This window comes from Anolis sagrei, chromosome X (genome assembly GCF_037176765.1).
Source record: "Anolis sagrei isolate rAnoSag1 chromosome X, rAnoSag1.mat, whole genome shotgun sequence".
Lineage (NCBI taxonomy): Eukaryota > Metazoa > Chordata > Lepidosauria > Squamata > Dactyloidae > Anolis > Anolis sagrei.
In genome coordinates, this window is record NC_090034.1 from 30,616,220 (window position 1) to 30,630,965 (window position 14,746).

General features: G+C 46.4%; 1 protein-coding gene across 1 annotated transcript; it reads left to right on the forward strand.

Moving 5' to 3' along the window:
• The first annotated feature begins 3,161 nt into the window (after positions 1-3,161).
• On the forward strand, positions 3,162-13,902 carry ERP29 (endoplasmic reticulum protein 29). Its single transcript, XM_060786067.2, has 3 exons — positions 3,162-3,325; positions 10,036-10,174; positions 12,817-13,902. Exons 1-3 carry the CDS (start codon positions 3,212-3,214, stop codon positions 13,323-13,325), a joined length of 762 nt encoding a protein of 253 aa, XP_060642050.2. The 5' UTR covers positions 3,162-3,211; the 3' UTR covers positions 13,326-13,902.
• Positions 13,903-14,746: the final 844 nt, after the last annotated feature.

Here is a 14,746-nt window from a genome sequence, read left to right on the forward strand (position 1 = left end):
CAACCATCATAAGTGCCTATGCACCAACACTAGATGCTGACGAAGACATCAAGGAGAAATTCTACTGTCAGCTGGACACCGTCCTATCGGGGATACCTAAGGAGGACAAAATCATCCTCCTGGGGGACTTCAATGCAAGAGTCGGGCGAGACTTCGACCTGTGGCCAGGGACCATCGGAAAAGACGGGCTTGGAAACAGCAACTCAAACGGCATCCTGCTTCTCACCGAATGTGCGGAACACAACCTTGTCATCACCAACACGCTCTTCCGCCAGAAAAACAAGTTCAAGACATCATGGAAGCACCCCCGGTCAAAGCATTGGCACCTCTTAGACTATGTAATCACACATGCCAGAGACCGCCATGAGGTGCTCCTCACAAGAGCCATGACAGGTGCTGACAACTGCTGGACTGACCACAGGCTAATCCGATCAACGATGGCTCTCAAGATCGCCCCCAAGCGCAGGCTCCAAGGAAGAAAGACAAGGCGCAAAATGAACACCCAAGCCCTTCAGGAGCCCTCCAGACGAGCCCATCTCCAAACAGCACTCAAGAACCATCTACCCACAGAACACCCCGAAAATGTTGAGGAACACTGGAACAAACTGAAGACCTCCATCATCACAGCCTGCAAAGAAACTATTAGATATCAAACCAAGAAACATCAAGATTGGTTTGACGAAAATGACATCGAGATCCAACAGCTAATTGACAAGAAAAGGAAAGCCTTCCAAACATGGCAGAGAGACATCAACTGTGCTGCTAAGAAAAAGATTTATGCCAGTGCAAAAGCTGAAGTCCAAAGAAGGACAAGAGAACTCAAGAACATCTGGTGGACAAAGAAGGCTGAAGAAATCCAACACCTGGCAGATACCCATGATGCTCAGGGATTCTTCAAAGCCACAAAGGTCATCTATGGACCAAGAAACCATGGCATACAGCCTCTACGCTCATCAGATGGAACCAAACTCCTGAAGGACCAAAACTCAATTGCACTACGTTGGAAAGAACACTACCAAAGCCTCCTGAACCGCAGCTCCAATGTGGCCGAAGAGGTCCTCTCACAAATCCCGCAACAACAAACCAGGGATGAGCTTGCAGCACTGCCTAAGTTTGGAAGAAGTCAGCAATGCCATCAGCCAACAAAAGAATAACAAAGCCAGTGGACCGGATGGGATCCCTGCTGAAATCTTTAAAGAGGGAGGACCTGAGCTGACACACCAACTCCACCAGCTCATAGAAAAAGTGTGGGTGACCGAGAAAATCCCAGCAGACTTCAAGGATGCCACCATCATCACCCTCTTCAAAAAAGGGGAAAGAACAGACTGTGGAAACTATCGAGGCATCTCCCTTCTAACCTCCGCTGGGAAAATCCTCGCAAGAATCCTTGCAAACCGCCTTCTGCCCCTCTCAGAAGACACCCTCCCAGAATCCCAGAATGGCTTCCGCCCCTCCAGAGGAACCGTGGACATGATCTTCACTGCACGACAGCTCCAAGAAAAATACAGGGAACAAAATCAACCTCTGTACATGGCATTCATCGACCTTGCAAAGGAATTTGACACAGTGAATCGCAGCGCTCTCTGGACCATCCTCCAAAAAATTGGGTGCCCAAACAAATTTGTGAACATCCTGCAGCTCCTCCATGATGACATGATGGCAACAGTCCTAGACAGCAGTGGCTCCCAAAGTGACCCATTTAAGGTGGAATCGGGTGTCAAACAGGGATGTGTTATTGCCCCAACTCTATTCTCCATCTTCATCGCTATGATACTTCACCTTGTTGATGGGAAACTTCCCACCGGAGTGGAAATCATCTATCGGACAGATGGCAAGCTATTCAACCTCAGCAGACTGAAAGCCAAAACCAAGGTTACAACAACATCTGTTATAGAACTCCAGTATGCTGATGACAATGTCGTCTGTGCGCATTCAGAAGAAGATCTACAAGCCACTCTAAACACCTTTGCAGAAGCATACATGAAGCTCGGCCTCTCACTGAACATTGAAAAAACCAAGGTGCTTTTCCAGCAGGCACCAGCCAACCCCTCTCCAATGCCAGTGATACAGCTTAATGGTGTAACATTCGAAAATGTTGATCATTTCCGCTACCTTGGCAGCCACCTCTCCACCAAAGTCAACATCGACACCGAAATACAACACCGCCTGAGCTCTGCAAGCGCAGCATTTTTCCGAATGAAGCAAAGACTGTTTGAGGACCGGGACATCCATAGGGATGCCAAGGTGCTTGTTTATAAAGCTATTGTCCTCCCAACCCTGCTATATGCCTGCGAGACATGGACTGTCTACAGGCGTCACATGCAACTCCTGGAACAATTCCATCAGTGTTGCCTCCGGAAAATCCTGCAAATCTCTTGGGAAGACAAGCGGACAAACGTCAGCGTGCTGGAAGAAGCAAAGACCACCAGCATTGAAGCGATGGTCTTCCGCCACCAACTCCACTGGACCGGCCATGTTGTCCGGATGCCCGACCACCGTCTCCCAAAGCAGTTGCTCTACTCCGAACTCAAGAACGGAAAACGGAATGTTGGAGGGCAGGAAAAGAGATTTAAAGATGGGCTCAAAGCCAACCTTAAAAACTCTGGCATAGACACTGAGAACTGGGAAGCCCTGGCCCTTGACCGCTCCAGCTGGAGGTCAGCTTTGACCAGCAGTGCTGCAGAATTTGAGGAGGCACGAGTGGAGGGTGAAAAAAAGAAACGTGCCAAGAGGAAGGCGCGTCAAGCCAACTCCGGCCGAGACCGCCTTCCACCTGGAAACCAATGCCCTCACTGCGGAAGAAGATGCAGAGCAAGAATAGGGCTCCACAGCCACATACGGACCCCCAAGAATATTGGAAGACAATCATCCTCGGAAAGCGAGGGATCGCCTAAGTAAAGTAAGATGCAGGAGAAATGTCAGGAGAGAATGCTTCTGGAAAATGGCCATACAGCCCGAAAACCCTACAACAACCCATACTGGAGATTCTTGGGCAGAGAAGGTGAAAGGCCATTGAACTGCAACTCCAAGCCAGTTCAAGTGTTGCCAACATTGCATTTGTTTGGCTGCCTTCCAGGGCTGCTCCCCGCTTGAGGCTGGGGCAACGCCTCTTTGACCCATGTGACCCCCTGGGCCCAAGCCCCGCCCCCTGGCGAGCCTCTTCCCCAGCCGGGTTCCTGCGCAGGCGCGATCCTTGCCTTCTTGCTTGGCCATGGCTGCCCGGGTTCTCTGCCTTTGCCTGCCGCTGCTTTGCCTGCTCTTGAGCGGAGGCTCCGCGCTGCACACCAAGGGCGCCTTGCCTTTGGACACCATCACCTTTGCCAAGGTAAAGCCTCCTCCAACCACCTCTCCAGCCACATCAGACATCTTCAACCCCCATCAGTATTCATCAGCCCTGAAAAACAATACAGACAGTTGCATCCCTGTTTCTGCCTTGGAGGGGAGATCTGTCCACTGTCCAGTTTGAATGGAGGAGAGAGAGACGCGGGGGGGGGGGGCTTTCCTTGCACCCTTTGGGGCCAGGCAGCTCTCCCGTTTCCTCTTTTTTCACCTCCTTCCTCTCCATTCTCTGGCTTGGAAAGCCCCCTTGGGAGCCCAGGAAGAAGGCAGCTTCCTGTCATTGCCAAATGGTCTTCCTCTGAGCACGTGCAAAGTCCTTTTCTTCTACTTCCAAGGAAGAGAAGCCCTGGGATGAGGTGCCTATGAAGCGACTTCGAGGCCCTCCCATCAGCCATCGGCATCATAACTCTGCTGCGAGTTGCAGTCACACGGCCTTTAAGTGTGGCCATTCGGGGAAGGGCCACTCTCGGATGTGCTCTGCACATGCTCAGAGGAACGCCGCAAAAAGCTGCACAAAGCACAACACACCCCTGGGTGACTTACTTTCCTGGTGTACTGAAGTGTTTTTCAAAATCAACAAACCATTCCTAGCTTGGGTCCCCGGCACTGCCCAAGTTATTTTAATTTTTTTTTTCTTTTACAAAATGCATTCAGTTGTGCGTGAACTACAACTCACATCAGCCAGGTTAACCCCCTTTGTTTGTCGTGTCAGGACAACCAGTCATATTATATTACATTTCTAACAGAACAAAGCAAACAAACAGACAAAATACAAAATTTGTGAGTTTGGTAGTTGATTAATCATAGAATCATAGAATCAAAGAGTTGGAAGAGACCTCATGGGCCATCCAGTCCAACCCCCTGCCAAGAAGCAGGAATATTGCATTCAAATCACCCCTGACAGATGGCCATCCAGCCTCTGTTTAAAAGCTTCCAAAGAAGGAGCCTCCACCACACTCCGGGGCAGAGAGTTCCACTGCTGAACGGCTCTCACAGTCAGGAAGTTCTTCCTCATGTTCAGATGGAATCTCCTTTCTTGTAGTTTGAAGCCATTGTTTCGCGTCCTAGTCTCCAGGGAAGCAGAAAACATGCTTGCTCCCTCCTCCCTGTGGCTTCCTCTCACATATTTATACATGGCTATCATATCCCCTCTCAGCCTTCTCTTCTTCAGGCTAAACATGCCCAGCTCCTTAAGCCGCTCCTCATAGGGCTTGTTCTCCAGACCTTTTATCATTTTAGTCGCTCTCCTCTGGGCACATTCCAGCTTGTCAATATCTCTCTTGAATTGTGGTGCCCAGAATTGGACACAATATTCCAGATGAGGGCTAACCAAAACAGAATAGAGGGGTAGCATGACTTCCCTAGATCTAGACACTATGCTCCTATTGATGCAGGCCAAAATCCCATTGGCTTTTTTTGCCGCCACATCACATTTTTGGCTCATGTTTAACTTGTTGTTCACGAGGACTCCAAGATCTTTTTCACACGTACTGCTCTCGAGCCAGGCATTGTCCCCCATTCTGTATCTTTGCATTTCATTTTTCCTGCCAAAGTGGAGTATCTTGCATTTGTCACTGTTGAACTTCATTTTGTTAGTTTTGGCCCATCTCTCTAATCTGTCAAGATCGTTTTGAATCCTGCTCCTGTCCTCTGGAGTATTGGCTATCCCTCCCAATTTGGTGTCGTCTGCAAACTTGATGATCCTGCCTTCTAACCCTTCATCTAAGTCATTAATAAAGATGTTGAACAGGACCGGGCCCAGGACGGAACCCTGCGGCACTCCACTTGTCACTTCTTTCCAAGATGAAGAGGAAGCATTGGTGAGCACCCTCTGGGTTCGTCCATTTAACCAATTACAGATACACCTCACCGTAGTTTTGCCTAGCCCACATTGGACTAGTTTCCTTGCCAGAAGGTCATGGGGGACCTTGTCAAAGAAGGCCTTCCTGAAATCCAGGTACGCTACATCCATGGCATTCCCCGCATCTATCCAGCTTGTAACTATCGAAAAAAGAGATCAGATTAGTCTGGCATGACTTGTTTTTGATAAATCCATCCCGACTTTTAGCGATGACCGCATTTGTTTCTAAGTGTTTGCAGACCACTTCCTTAACAATCTTTTCCAGAATCCTGCCTGGTATTGACGTGAGGCTAACCGGACGGTAGTTGTTTGGGTCATCCTTTTTTCCCTTCTTGAAGATTGGGACCACATTGGCCGTCCTCCAATCTGCTGGAACTTCTCCTGTTCTCCAAGAACTCTCAAAGATGGTTGCCAATGGTTCCGAAATGACTTCTGCTAGTTCCTTCAATACTCTTGGGCGTAGTTGATCTGGCCCTGGGGACTTGAACTCATTTAGAGCGGCCAGGTATTCCTGGATGACTTGTTTCCCAATTTGGAGTTGGATGTCCTCAAATCCCTCATCCACTCCGTCTTGCTGAGGTTGAAGATGTCTTTCTTTTTGTGAGAAGACCGAGGCAAAGAAGGTATTAAGTAGTTCTGCCTTTTCCCTATCCCCTGTCAGCATTGCCCCATCTTCTCCTTGAAGAGGCCCTATCGCCTCCTTATTTTTCCTTTTTCTACTGACATAAGAAAATAATCCATTTTTATTGTTTTTAATGTCCCTGGCAAGCCTGAGCTCGTTTTGTGCTTTAGCCTTGTGGACCTTTTCCCTACAGGTGTTGGCTATTTGTTTGAATTCTTCTTTGGTGATTTCTCCCTTTTTCCACTTCTTGTGCATGTCTCTTTTGTGTCTCAGCACAGTTAGAAGTTCTTTGGACATCCATTCTGGCTTCTTTGCACTTGTCCTGTTTTTTCTTTTTGTTGGCACGGTTTGCAACTGCGCCTTGAGTATTTCACTCTTGAGAAACTCCCATCCATCCGTAACTCCCTTGTCTTTTAGTATCTGTGTCCACGGAATGCTGCTCAGTGTTTCCTTCATTTTTTGGAAATCAGCTCTCCTAAAGTCCAAAATGCGGGTTTGACTTGTCTTAGTTTCGGCCTTTTTTTGTACCTCAAATTGCAGGAGCACATGGTCACTTGCCCCTAAGGATCCTACCACTTCAACCGCATCAATCAGGTTCTCCACATTTGTTAGGATGAGATCAAGAGTAGCCAATCCCCTTGTTGCCTCTTCTACCTTCTGGACCATGAAATTGTCTGCAAGGCAAGCGAAGAATTTGTTGGACTTTGTACTCTTGGCCGAGTTTGTTTTCCAGCAAATATCGGGATAGTTGAAATCGCCCATGACTACTACATCTCTTCTCTGTGCCTGTTTGGTCAACTGTTGGCAGAAGACTTCATCAAGTTCTCCCTCCTGGCTTGGAGGTCTGTAGTAGACTCCTACAACAAGATCTTTTTGAGTCCCAGTTCCCTTGATTCTTATGCAGATGCTTTCAAGCTGATTAAATGTCCTTTGACCAGAATCTGGCCACTTGGAGTGCTTCTGGTGTTGCTGCAAGAAGGTCCTCCATTGTGCATGTGGCAGGGCTTCAGGTTAACCCCCTGAAACTCCATTAATAGTTAAAGTTTGTCATCATCGGTGAGGTCTGTGTGCTCTCTGACTGCTGTATGAACTACAGCTCCCACCTTGGTGGGTCAGTTTGATATCGAGCTGCTTTTAGGAGGATCTCCCCAGCTAGGGAGATCCCGAGGACTGCACCAAAGAGAGTCCTTAAACCTTGGTGAGGCCAGCGGAAGCCAATTTCAGCGATAAAAATATTAAAAAATAATAATCCTCACCAAAGCGGAAGAAGTTCAGCAATCGAGGTGTCTTTATTAGCGATTCAGCTGAGATCGGATGCATTGTAGGAATAATTCCACCACGAGCATGCTGCTAGGGCAGCTACAAGCATCCTCGGAACTCATTTTTGATTGACTCATAAGGCATGGACAATATAGCCATTTGTGATTTCCTTCCTCGCCCTCTGAGTTCGTCTGGCGAGATAAGAAGCCAAAATGAGATACCGGATATTTGTGATTGATTTACAAGGGGCAGCGTTGACCCCCTGAGGTCCGCTGCCCACCCTGTTGTCATTCTCAACCGAAACTCATCATGGACAGGAAAGCCTTTGTTTACAGAGATTGTATCTTGCCAGCAAGAAACAACGACAACCATCACAGCCGGCAAATCTGTAATCCCATCATTTCCCCCATTGTCTGCGGTTGTCCCGCCTTGCCTGCTTCTGATTCGTCCATCCTCAGAAGCAAGGAAAGCCTGCTGATTGGCCCTCCAGAGGCAGAGGGCAGGCAGGAGATTTGAACTGTTTTCCTTTGTATTTTCTCTATAAATATGCTTGTAGCTGCCCAAGCAGCATGCTTGTGGTGGAATTATTCCTACAATGCATCCGATCTCAGCTGAATCGCTAATAAAGACACCTCGATTGCTGAACTTCTTCCGCTTTGGTGAGGATTATTATTTTTTAATATTTTTATCGCTGAAATTGGCTTCCGCTGGCCTCACCAAGGTTTAAGGACTCTCTTTGGTGCAGTCCTCGGGATCTCCCTAGCTGGGGAAATCCTCCTAAAAGCAGCTCGATATCAAGTTCCCTCAAATCCCTTCAGTAGGTTCAGTTGGTCATAGGGGTTCTGTGTGCCAAATTTGGTCCAAATTTGTCATTGGTGGTGGTCACAGTGTCTCTGGATGTATGTGAACTATAACTCCCAGAAAGGAAGGTCAGTTCCCCCCAACCCCTCCAGTATGTTCAGTTGGTCATGGTGTTCTGGGTACCAAGTTTGATCCAGGTCCATTGTCAGTGGGGTTCAGATTGCTCTTTAATTGCAGGTGAACTATAAATCCCAGTACCTACAACTCCCAAATGTCAAGGCCAATTCCCCCCAAAACCTACCAATATTCAAATTTGGGCATATCTGGTATGCATGCTAAATTTGGTCCAGATACATCATTGTTTGGGTTTACAGTGCTCTCTGCATGTGGGTGAGCTACAACTCCTATAAATCAAAGTCAATTCTCCCCAAAGACCTCCAGTATTTTTTGTTGGTCATGAGGGTTCTGTGTGCCAAATGTGGTTCAGGTCCATTGTTCGTGGGGGTCACAGCGCTCTGTTCTGAAGCAGGGTGAACTACAACTTCCATCATGGGGAGTTAGTCCCCCAAAACCCTCCAGTATGTTCAGTTGCTGATCAATTCCACTCTGTTTGCTGTGCCCCGCAGAAAAGATTTTAAAAGGGTTATGGGAGAGGCAGTGGGCGGTGTCGTGCAAATCCCACACCAGTGGAGAGAGTCAGTAAGACTGAGATGTTTGCGGTGGAGAAAGCACATAAAATCTAGGATGAAATGGTCCCTGTATGAAAACATTCACTTGGGTGGTGGGCAGAATGTCATTTGTGGAGGACATTGGCAGGGGTTGTACATGGTCACGGCACTCACTATAACCTGCAGTGTCATTGGAAGGAGGGCCTTTGGTGGCTCCTCATGGGTGGGGATCATAGCTGTTTTTGGAGGTTGGAGCCTGTCTATGAAAGTGGGCATCCTAACCACATACATGCATACATAGAAGAGATAGAGATAGAGATAGAGATAGAGATAGAGATAGAGATAGAGATAGAGATAGAGATAGAGACAGAGACAGAGACAGAGACAGAGACAGAGACAGAGACAGAGACAGAGACAGAGACAGAGACAGAGACAGAGACAGAGACAGAGACAGAGACAGAGACAGAGACAGAGACAGAGACAGAGATAGATAGATGATAGATAGATAGATAGATAGATAGATAGATAGATAGATATTATGTTTATTGTGTCTATTTATACCTCGCTTTTTCTCTCCACAAGGGAGACTCAACGTAGTCTCTAGGCCTTTCAGTACAATTTAAAATTAAAAAATATATCACAAGTCGAACACTTCCCATACCTCACACAGTCCTAGATGCTTGGGAAGTATTCGACTTGTGATTTCGTGATATGAAATCCAGCATATACATCTCGTTTGCTGTGACATACTGTGTTTTTATGTCGATAAAATAATAATAATAATAATAATAATAATAATAATAATAATAATAATATACTTTATTTGTAACCTGTCCTGTTTCTCTGAGGGAACTCAAGGTGGTTTCCCCAAAAAGGCAAAGTGGCAAACACTTAATGCCAAAAACAGTCGTACCGCAAATTAATCACAAACAATAGAAAAACAATGTCAATTTGAATGCATAAAACTAAGTTCATATTGATGAAACGTCAATGGGAGTAATTAAAAATGAATCGTTAAAATCCTTCAAACTGCTTACAAACACGTTCAGAGCTTTTGCAAGTGCCCCTTGTTTGTTTGGCCCTTTTGTAAAACTGGGGATGTAAAGACTCTTTGGCATTTATTATTAAGAGGCCTTTGGAACGGCGAAGGTTGCCTCCAAAGCGTGGGAACAGCTTGGCTATTGGACTCAAAACGAGCCGCAACTTGTTGGAGTCTCCTTGGCGTCGTCATTTCTCATTTTCCCTCTTGCAGTCGTTTTCTTCAACTCCTGGCATAGATGAGAAGGTTCCCAGACAGCCCTTGTGCTAAAGTGGAAATCGGGAGCGCATAGCCTCAGTTAAACACTTGTAAAATTGGCCTAGTCATTTCTAAATCCCTCTTTCTTTTTCTAAATAAGAAAGAATTGAGAAAAAGATATGAAGACCAGGAATTAATATGATACATGTTGGAAACTGTGGAGGCTTTGTCTCTGTTCTTCTTGTAGGTGATCCCGAAGCACAAATTTGTCCTGGTGAAGTTTGACACCCAGTATCCTTACGGGGAGAAGCAGGATGAGTTCAAAAAGGTGGCTGAAAGCTCCGAGTCCAGCACCGATTTGCTGGTTGCAGAAGTGGGGATCTCAGGTGAGGGACTGGCCGGCAGCTCAAAAACAGATACAATTGCCCCAGATGTGGATTTTTTCCCCGTTTTTACATTATTCTCCTGATGTTGAGCCCTGGGGCTTCGGTGTGGGATTTTGCAAAGCCTTGGGCTACGAACGTCCATGCAATATTGTGAAACGGTTTCCAGTTGGTGCTGCATTCAAACTTAAACAACTTCTCCCCAATGAAAATGTGACGTCAAACGAGATCTGATGAAGGTTTTTGTCTTTTGGATTCAGTTTGCAGCCATTGAAATAAACTGAAGGAGAGAAGTGGGAAGAGGACCGCACTGGAACCAATAATTCTAGTTGAGTAGAATAAAGTGGCACCAAGATTGGATCTACACTGCCATATAACGCAGATTATCAAAGCAGATAATAATAATAATAATAATAATAATAATAATAATAATAATAATAATAATAGAAAAGCTTACACGATATGAGGATTTAAAGATAGAACTGCAAAGACTCTGACACAAGCCAGTAAAGATCCCAGTGGTGATCAACACTCTGGGTGCAGTACCTAAAGACCTTGGCCTGCACTTAAAAACAATCAGTGCTGACAAAATTATCATCTGTCAGCTGCAAAAGGCCCCTGCTTGGATCTGCACACATTATTTGCCGATATATCACACAGTCCTAGACACTTGGGAAGTGTCCATCATGTGAGCAAATACAAAAGCCAGCATAGTGATCTTGTTTGTTGTGGACTAACCTTGTTATGTATCAAATACTATTACCACCACCACCACCACCACTACTACTACTACTACTACTACTAATAACAATAATATACTTTATTTAAATTCCACTCTATCTCCTCAAGGGGACTTAGGGCGGATTACAGAATACATATATATGGCAAATATTCAATGCCATTATCCAATTAACAAGGACAGACAATACACAAACAGAGGCCAAGGCTCTGAACTGGATTATATCTGGCCCCTTCTATACTGCCATATATGGTAATCCAGATTGTCAAAGCAGATAATCCACATTATTTGCTTTGAACTGGATTACTTTAGTCTACGCTTCCATCTAAACCAGTTCAGTTGAAAGTGCAATGACCCTGGACTGTTTATGACAATGGCTATGTCTCTGTGTGATAGGTGATGTTATTTTATGTGATGTGTTTAATAATGTTTAATGTTTTATTAGGGGTGTGGGAGGGGTCAATTTTAATGTTTTATACTGTTTTATCAATGGCATTGAATTGTTGGCAACACAGTGAACCACCCTGAGTCCCCTTCAGGGTTGATAAGGGTGGTATACAAATATTGCAAATAAATAAATAAAACAGATACTCTGGATTTTATATGGCAGTGTAGAAGTGAACCCAGTCTACATTGCCGTATAATCCAGGTCAAAGTAGACAATCTGGATTTTATATGACAATGTAGATGGGATACATCCCATTCAGGAGCAGAATAGAGTTGGACCATAGCTCCTTCTACGCTGCCATATAATCCAGATGATCAAATCAGATCATCCACATTATCTGCTTTGAACTGGATTATTTGAGTCTACACTGCCATAGTTCCAAGCAAATAGTCTGGATTTTATATGGCAGTGTACAAGGGGGCTAAGACTTCCCCTGTTCCTCTTGGTGCAGCCTAGAATCGGATTGGCCTGTTTAGCTGCTTCACTCATGTTCAGCTTGTGTTCTGCTAAGACTCTGAGATCCCTTTCAAGCCAGCTGTCACCCATTTTCTATTTGTACGTGTTATTTTTTCCTGCCTCAGTGTATTTCTTGGCAATGAAAATGCATGGGGGTTTTGTAAGTCGACACTTTCAAAGCACCTGAAACATAGGCTGGAAGGGGTCTGATCAGGAAGGTTGGTGGGCGTGTATGTTTGCTTTGCCCAAAGGGGATATTGGAGCAGTTGTTGCCCAAAGACAGAACTGTACTTTATCCGTTGTGATGTTCGGACCTGGAATGGGCAAAGTGCATCACTTGGCCACGTGTGGCTGGGCAGCATTGGCTGTTTAGGATAAGATTCCTAAGCCCTGCCTCTGAGAGTCCAGTGGGCTGCATTTGAACCCAGAGCTCATGATGGTTGGTTTAACATTAGCTACAGCGTCACACAGAGGTCTCAGCTAAGTCAATGATTTATAGAATCAGAAGAGAAACCTGAGTAGTGAAGAAAGACCCTGCAGACACTACAGCGGGGATAAAGAGCGCACACAAAATGAAGCAGACAGAATTAACACAGCTTCAAATGGCATTAAGGTGAGGAAGGCACAGAGCCGAGCTTCACCATTGCAAGTCCTTGCTCTTGTTTCTGAGAGGAGTTTGATCTGCAAAGAAAGAGTAGCATTAGAGCAATGCCAAAGCCAGACTTTGCAGCAGATTCTTCTGAGCAAGATGTAGGATTCTCTGAAAACCACTAGGAACAAATACAGTGAGTTTAGCTATATTTAGATTCATTATTTATCATTTATATGCAAAACTAACCATCTGTTGGCTAAACTCTCGATCCCTTTACCAGGTGGCAGACCTAAATGCATCATTCCCCCCACCCCCCATTTCCACTTGCCTAGAAACCATGTTTCCTCATCCCTAGGCAAGCAGCCGTTTCAAAGCCAGGGAATCCATCTGTTTTTGTCTTCTCTCCTCAGATTATGGTGACAAGCTGAACATGGAGCTGGGGGAAAAGTACAATCTGGATAAGGACAAGTACCCGGTCTTCTACCTGTTCCAAGGTGGTGACCTGGAGCACCCCTTGCCCTACAGCGGTCCGGTCACGGCGAGTGCACTCCAGCGCTGGCTAAAGAGCCGAGGCATCTACATGGGCATGCCAGGGTGCCTCAAGGAGTTTGACGCCATCGCTGACAAGTTTGTGAGCGCCAACCAAGATGTCAGGGAGCGCCAGGCCCTTCTGGAGGAGGGCCGGCGGCAGCTGGAGCAGACCACAGAGTCGGAGCGCAAGTCAGCTGAGCAGTACCTCAAGATCATGGCCAAGATGCTGGCCCAAGGCGACCAGTTCCCCAGCGGTGAAGCTTCCCGCCTCAGCAAGCTCCTCGAGGAGAACAAGATGAGTGAAGGGAAGAAGGAGGAGCTTCAGAAACGGCTGAACATCCTGGCTTCGTTCCAGAAGAAGCTGGCTGATGAGAAGGACGAGCTTTGATCTCCAGAGCAAGTTGGGTGTTTCCTTTGAGCGAGCAAAAAAAAAAAAAACCCATTTGACAGAACTATGTCCCTTGAGTGTGGGTTGCTTTCCTTTGGGTTGGCGGATGCAAGACTCTGGCGTCGTGAACAACTTTTCCTCCCCATAAGTTTGTATTGGATGTAGCCTTGAGATGACAGCCCTGTTCCGAAGTGGTGAGGTGTTCCAAAAAAATGCCTTCTCAACACTGGACTGCTGGTGGTGTTGGTTGAGTCCCTGAAGTGCGGCCATGCCCTGAAACCTGTCAGATGCGCACCCATGCCCTCCGTTTCTTTTTTAAAGGGGAAGACTGACAGCTGGGACTCCAGGCATTGATAACGAGCCATGTGAGTCTCAAAAAGGCCATCTCCCCAAGGTCCCACAGAGCAAGATGGCTGCCTCCTGTCCGTGTTGAGGCCCCGGCGGAGGTGCCGTGAGTCCCTGGAACTGGAGCAAAGATCCAGTCAAATCACTGGAGATTATCAGTGTCAGCAGAATGGGTTGTGGGGGAACATTGTGGCCTTGTGGCACTTGGTTAATAAAGATTTCTGAAAGAGAAGAGACTGTTTTGTTTGTTTCTTTCAGCCTTTTATGGAGAAAACCGATTTGTAAAATAGACTTGTAGAATAGAATTCTAGAATGATAGAATCCTAGAGTTGGAAGAGACCTCGTGGGCCATCCAGTCCAACCCCATTTTGCCAAGAAGCAGGAAATCACATTCAAAGCACCCCCAACAGATGGCCATCCTGCCTTTGTTTGAAAGCCTCCAAAGAAGAAGCCTACACCACACTCCGGGGCAGAGAGAGAGTTTCACTGCTGAACAGATCTCAGTTAGGAAGTTCTTCCTCATGTTCAAGTGGAATTTCCTTTGTTTCCTGTAGTTTGAAGCCATTGTTCCGCACCCTAGTCTCCAGGGCAGCAGAAAGCAAGCCTGTCCCTCCTTCACATCTTGATACATGGCCCTCATTACGTCTCATCCTAGCGTTCCCTTCTGCAGGCTAAACATGCTCAGCCTTTTAAGCCGTTCCTCATAGGGCTTGTTCTCCAGACACTTGATCCTTTTAGCTGCCCTCCTCTGGACACATTCCAGCTTAGAGTCAACCTCTCCCTTGAATTGCGATGCCCAGAATTGGACACAGTGTGATACCAGGTAAAGTGGTCTGACCAAGGCAGACTAGAGGGGTAGCATGACTTCCCTGGATCTAGGCACTAAGCTTCTAATGATGCAGACCAAAATCCCAGGGGCTTTTTAAGCTGCTGCATGACATTGTTGGCTCATGTTCACCTTCCTCCCCACGAGGACTCCGAGATCATTTTTACATATACTGCTGTAGAGCCAGTCATCACCCCCCATTCTGTCTTCTCTGGGTTCATTCGCTTAACTAATTACAGATCGACCTAAC

Excerpts from the sequence above, each read along its gene's own strand:
- ERP29 (XM_060786067.2), top strand. The coding sequence starts at position 3,212 with ATGGCTGCCCGGGTTCTCTGCCTTTGCCTGCCGCTGCTTTGCCTGCTC. Across the intron at positions 3,326-10,035 it reads ACACCATCACCTTTGCCAAG|GTGATCCCGAAGCACAAATT; the intron begins GTAAAGCCTCCT and ends TTCTTCTTGTAG. Across the intron at positions 10,175-12,816 it reads TGCAGAAGTGGGGATCTCAG|ATTATGGTGACAAGCTGAAC; the intron begins GTGAGGGACTGG and ends TTCTCTCCTCAG.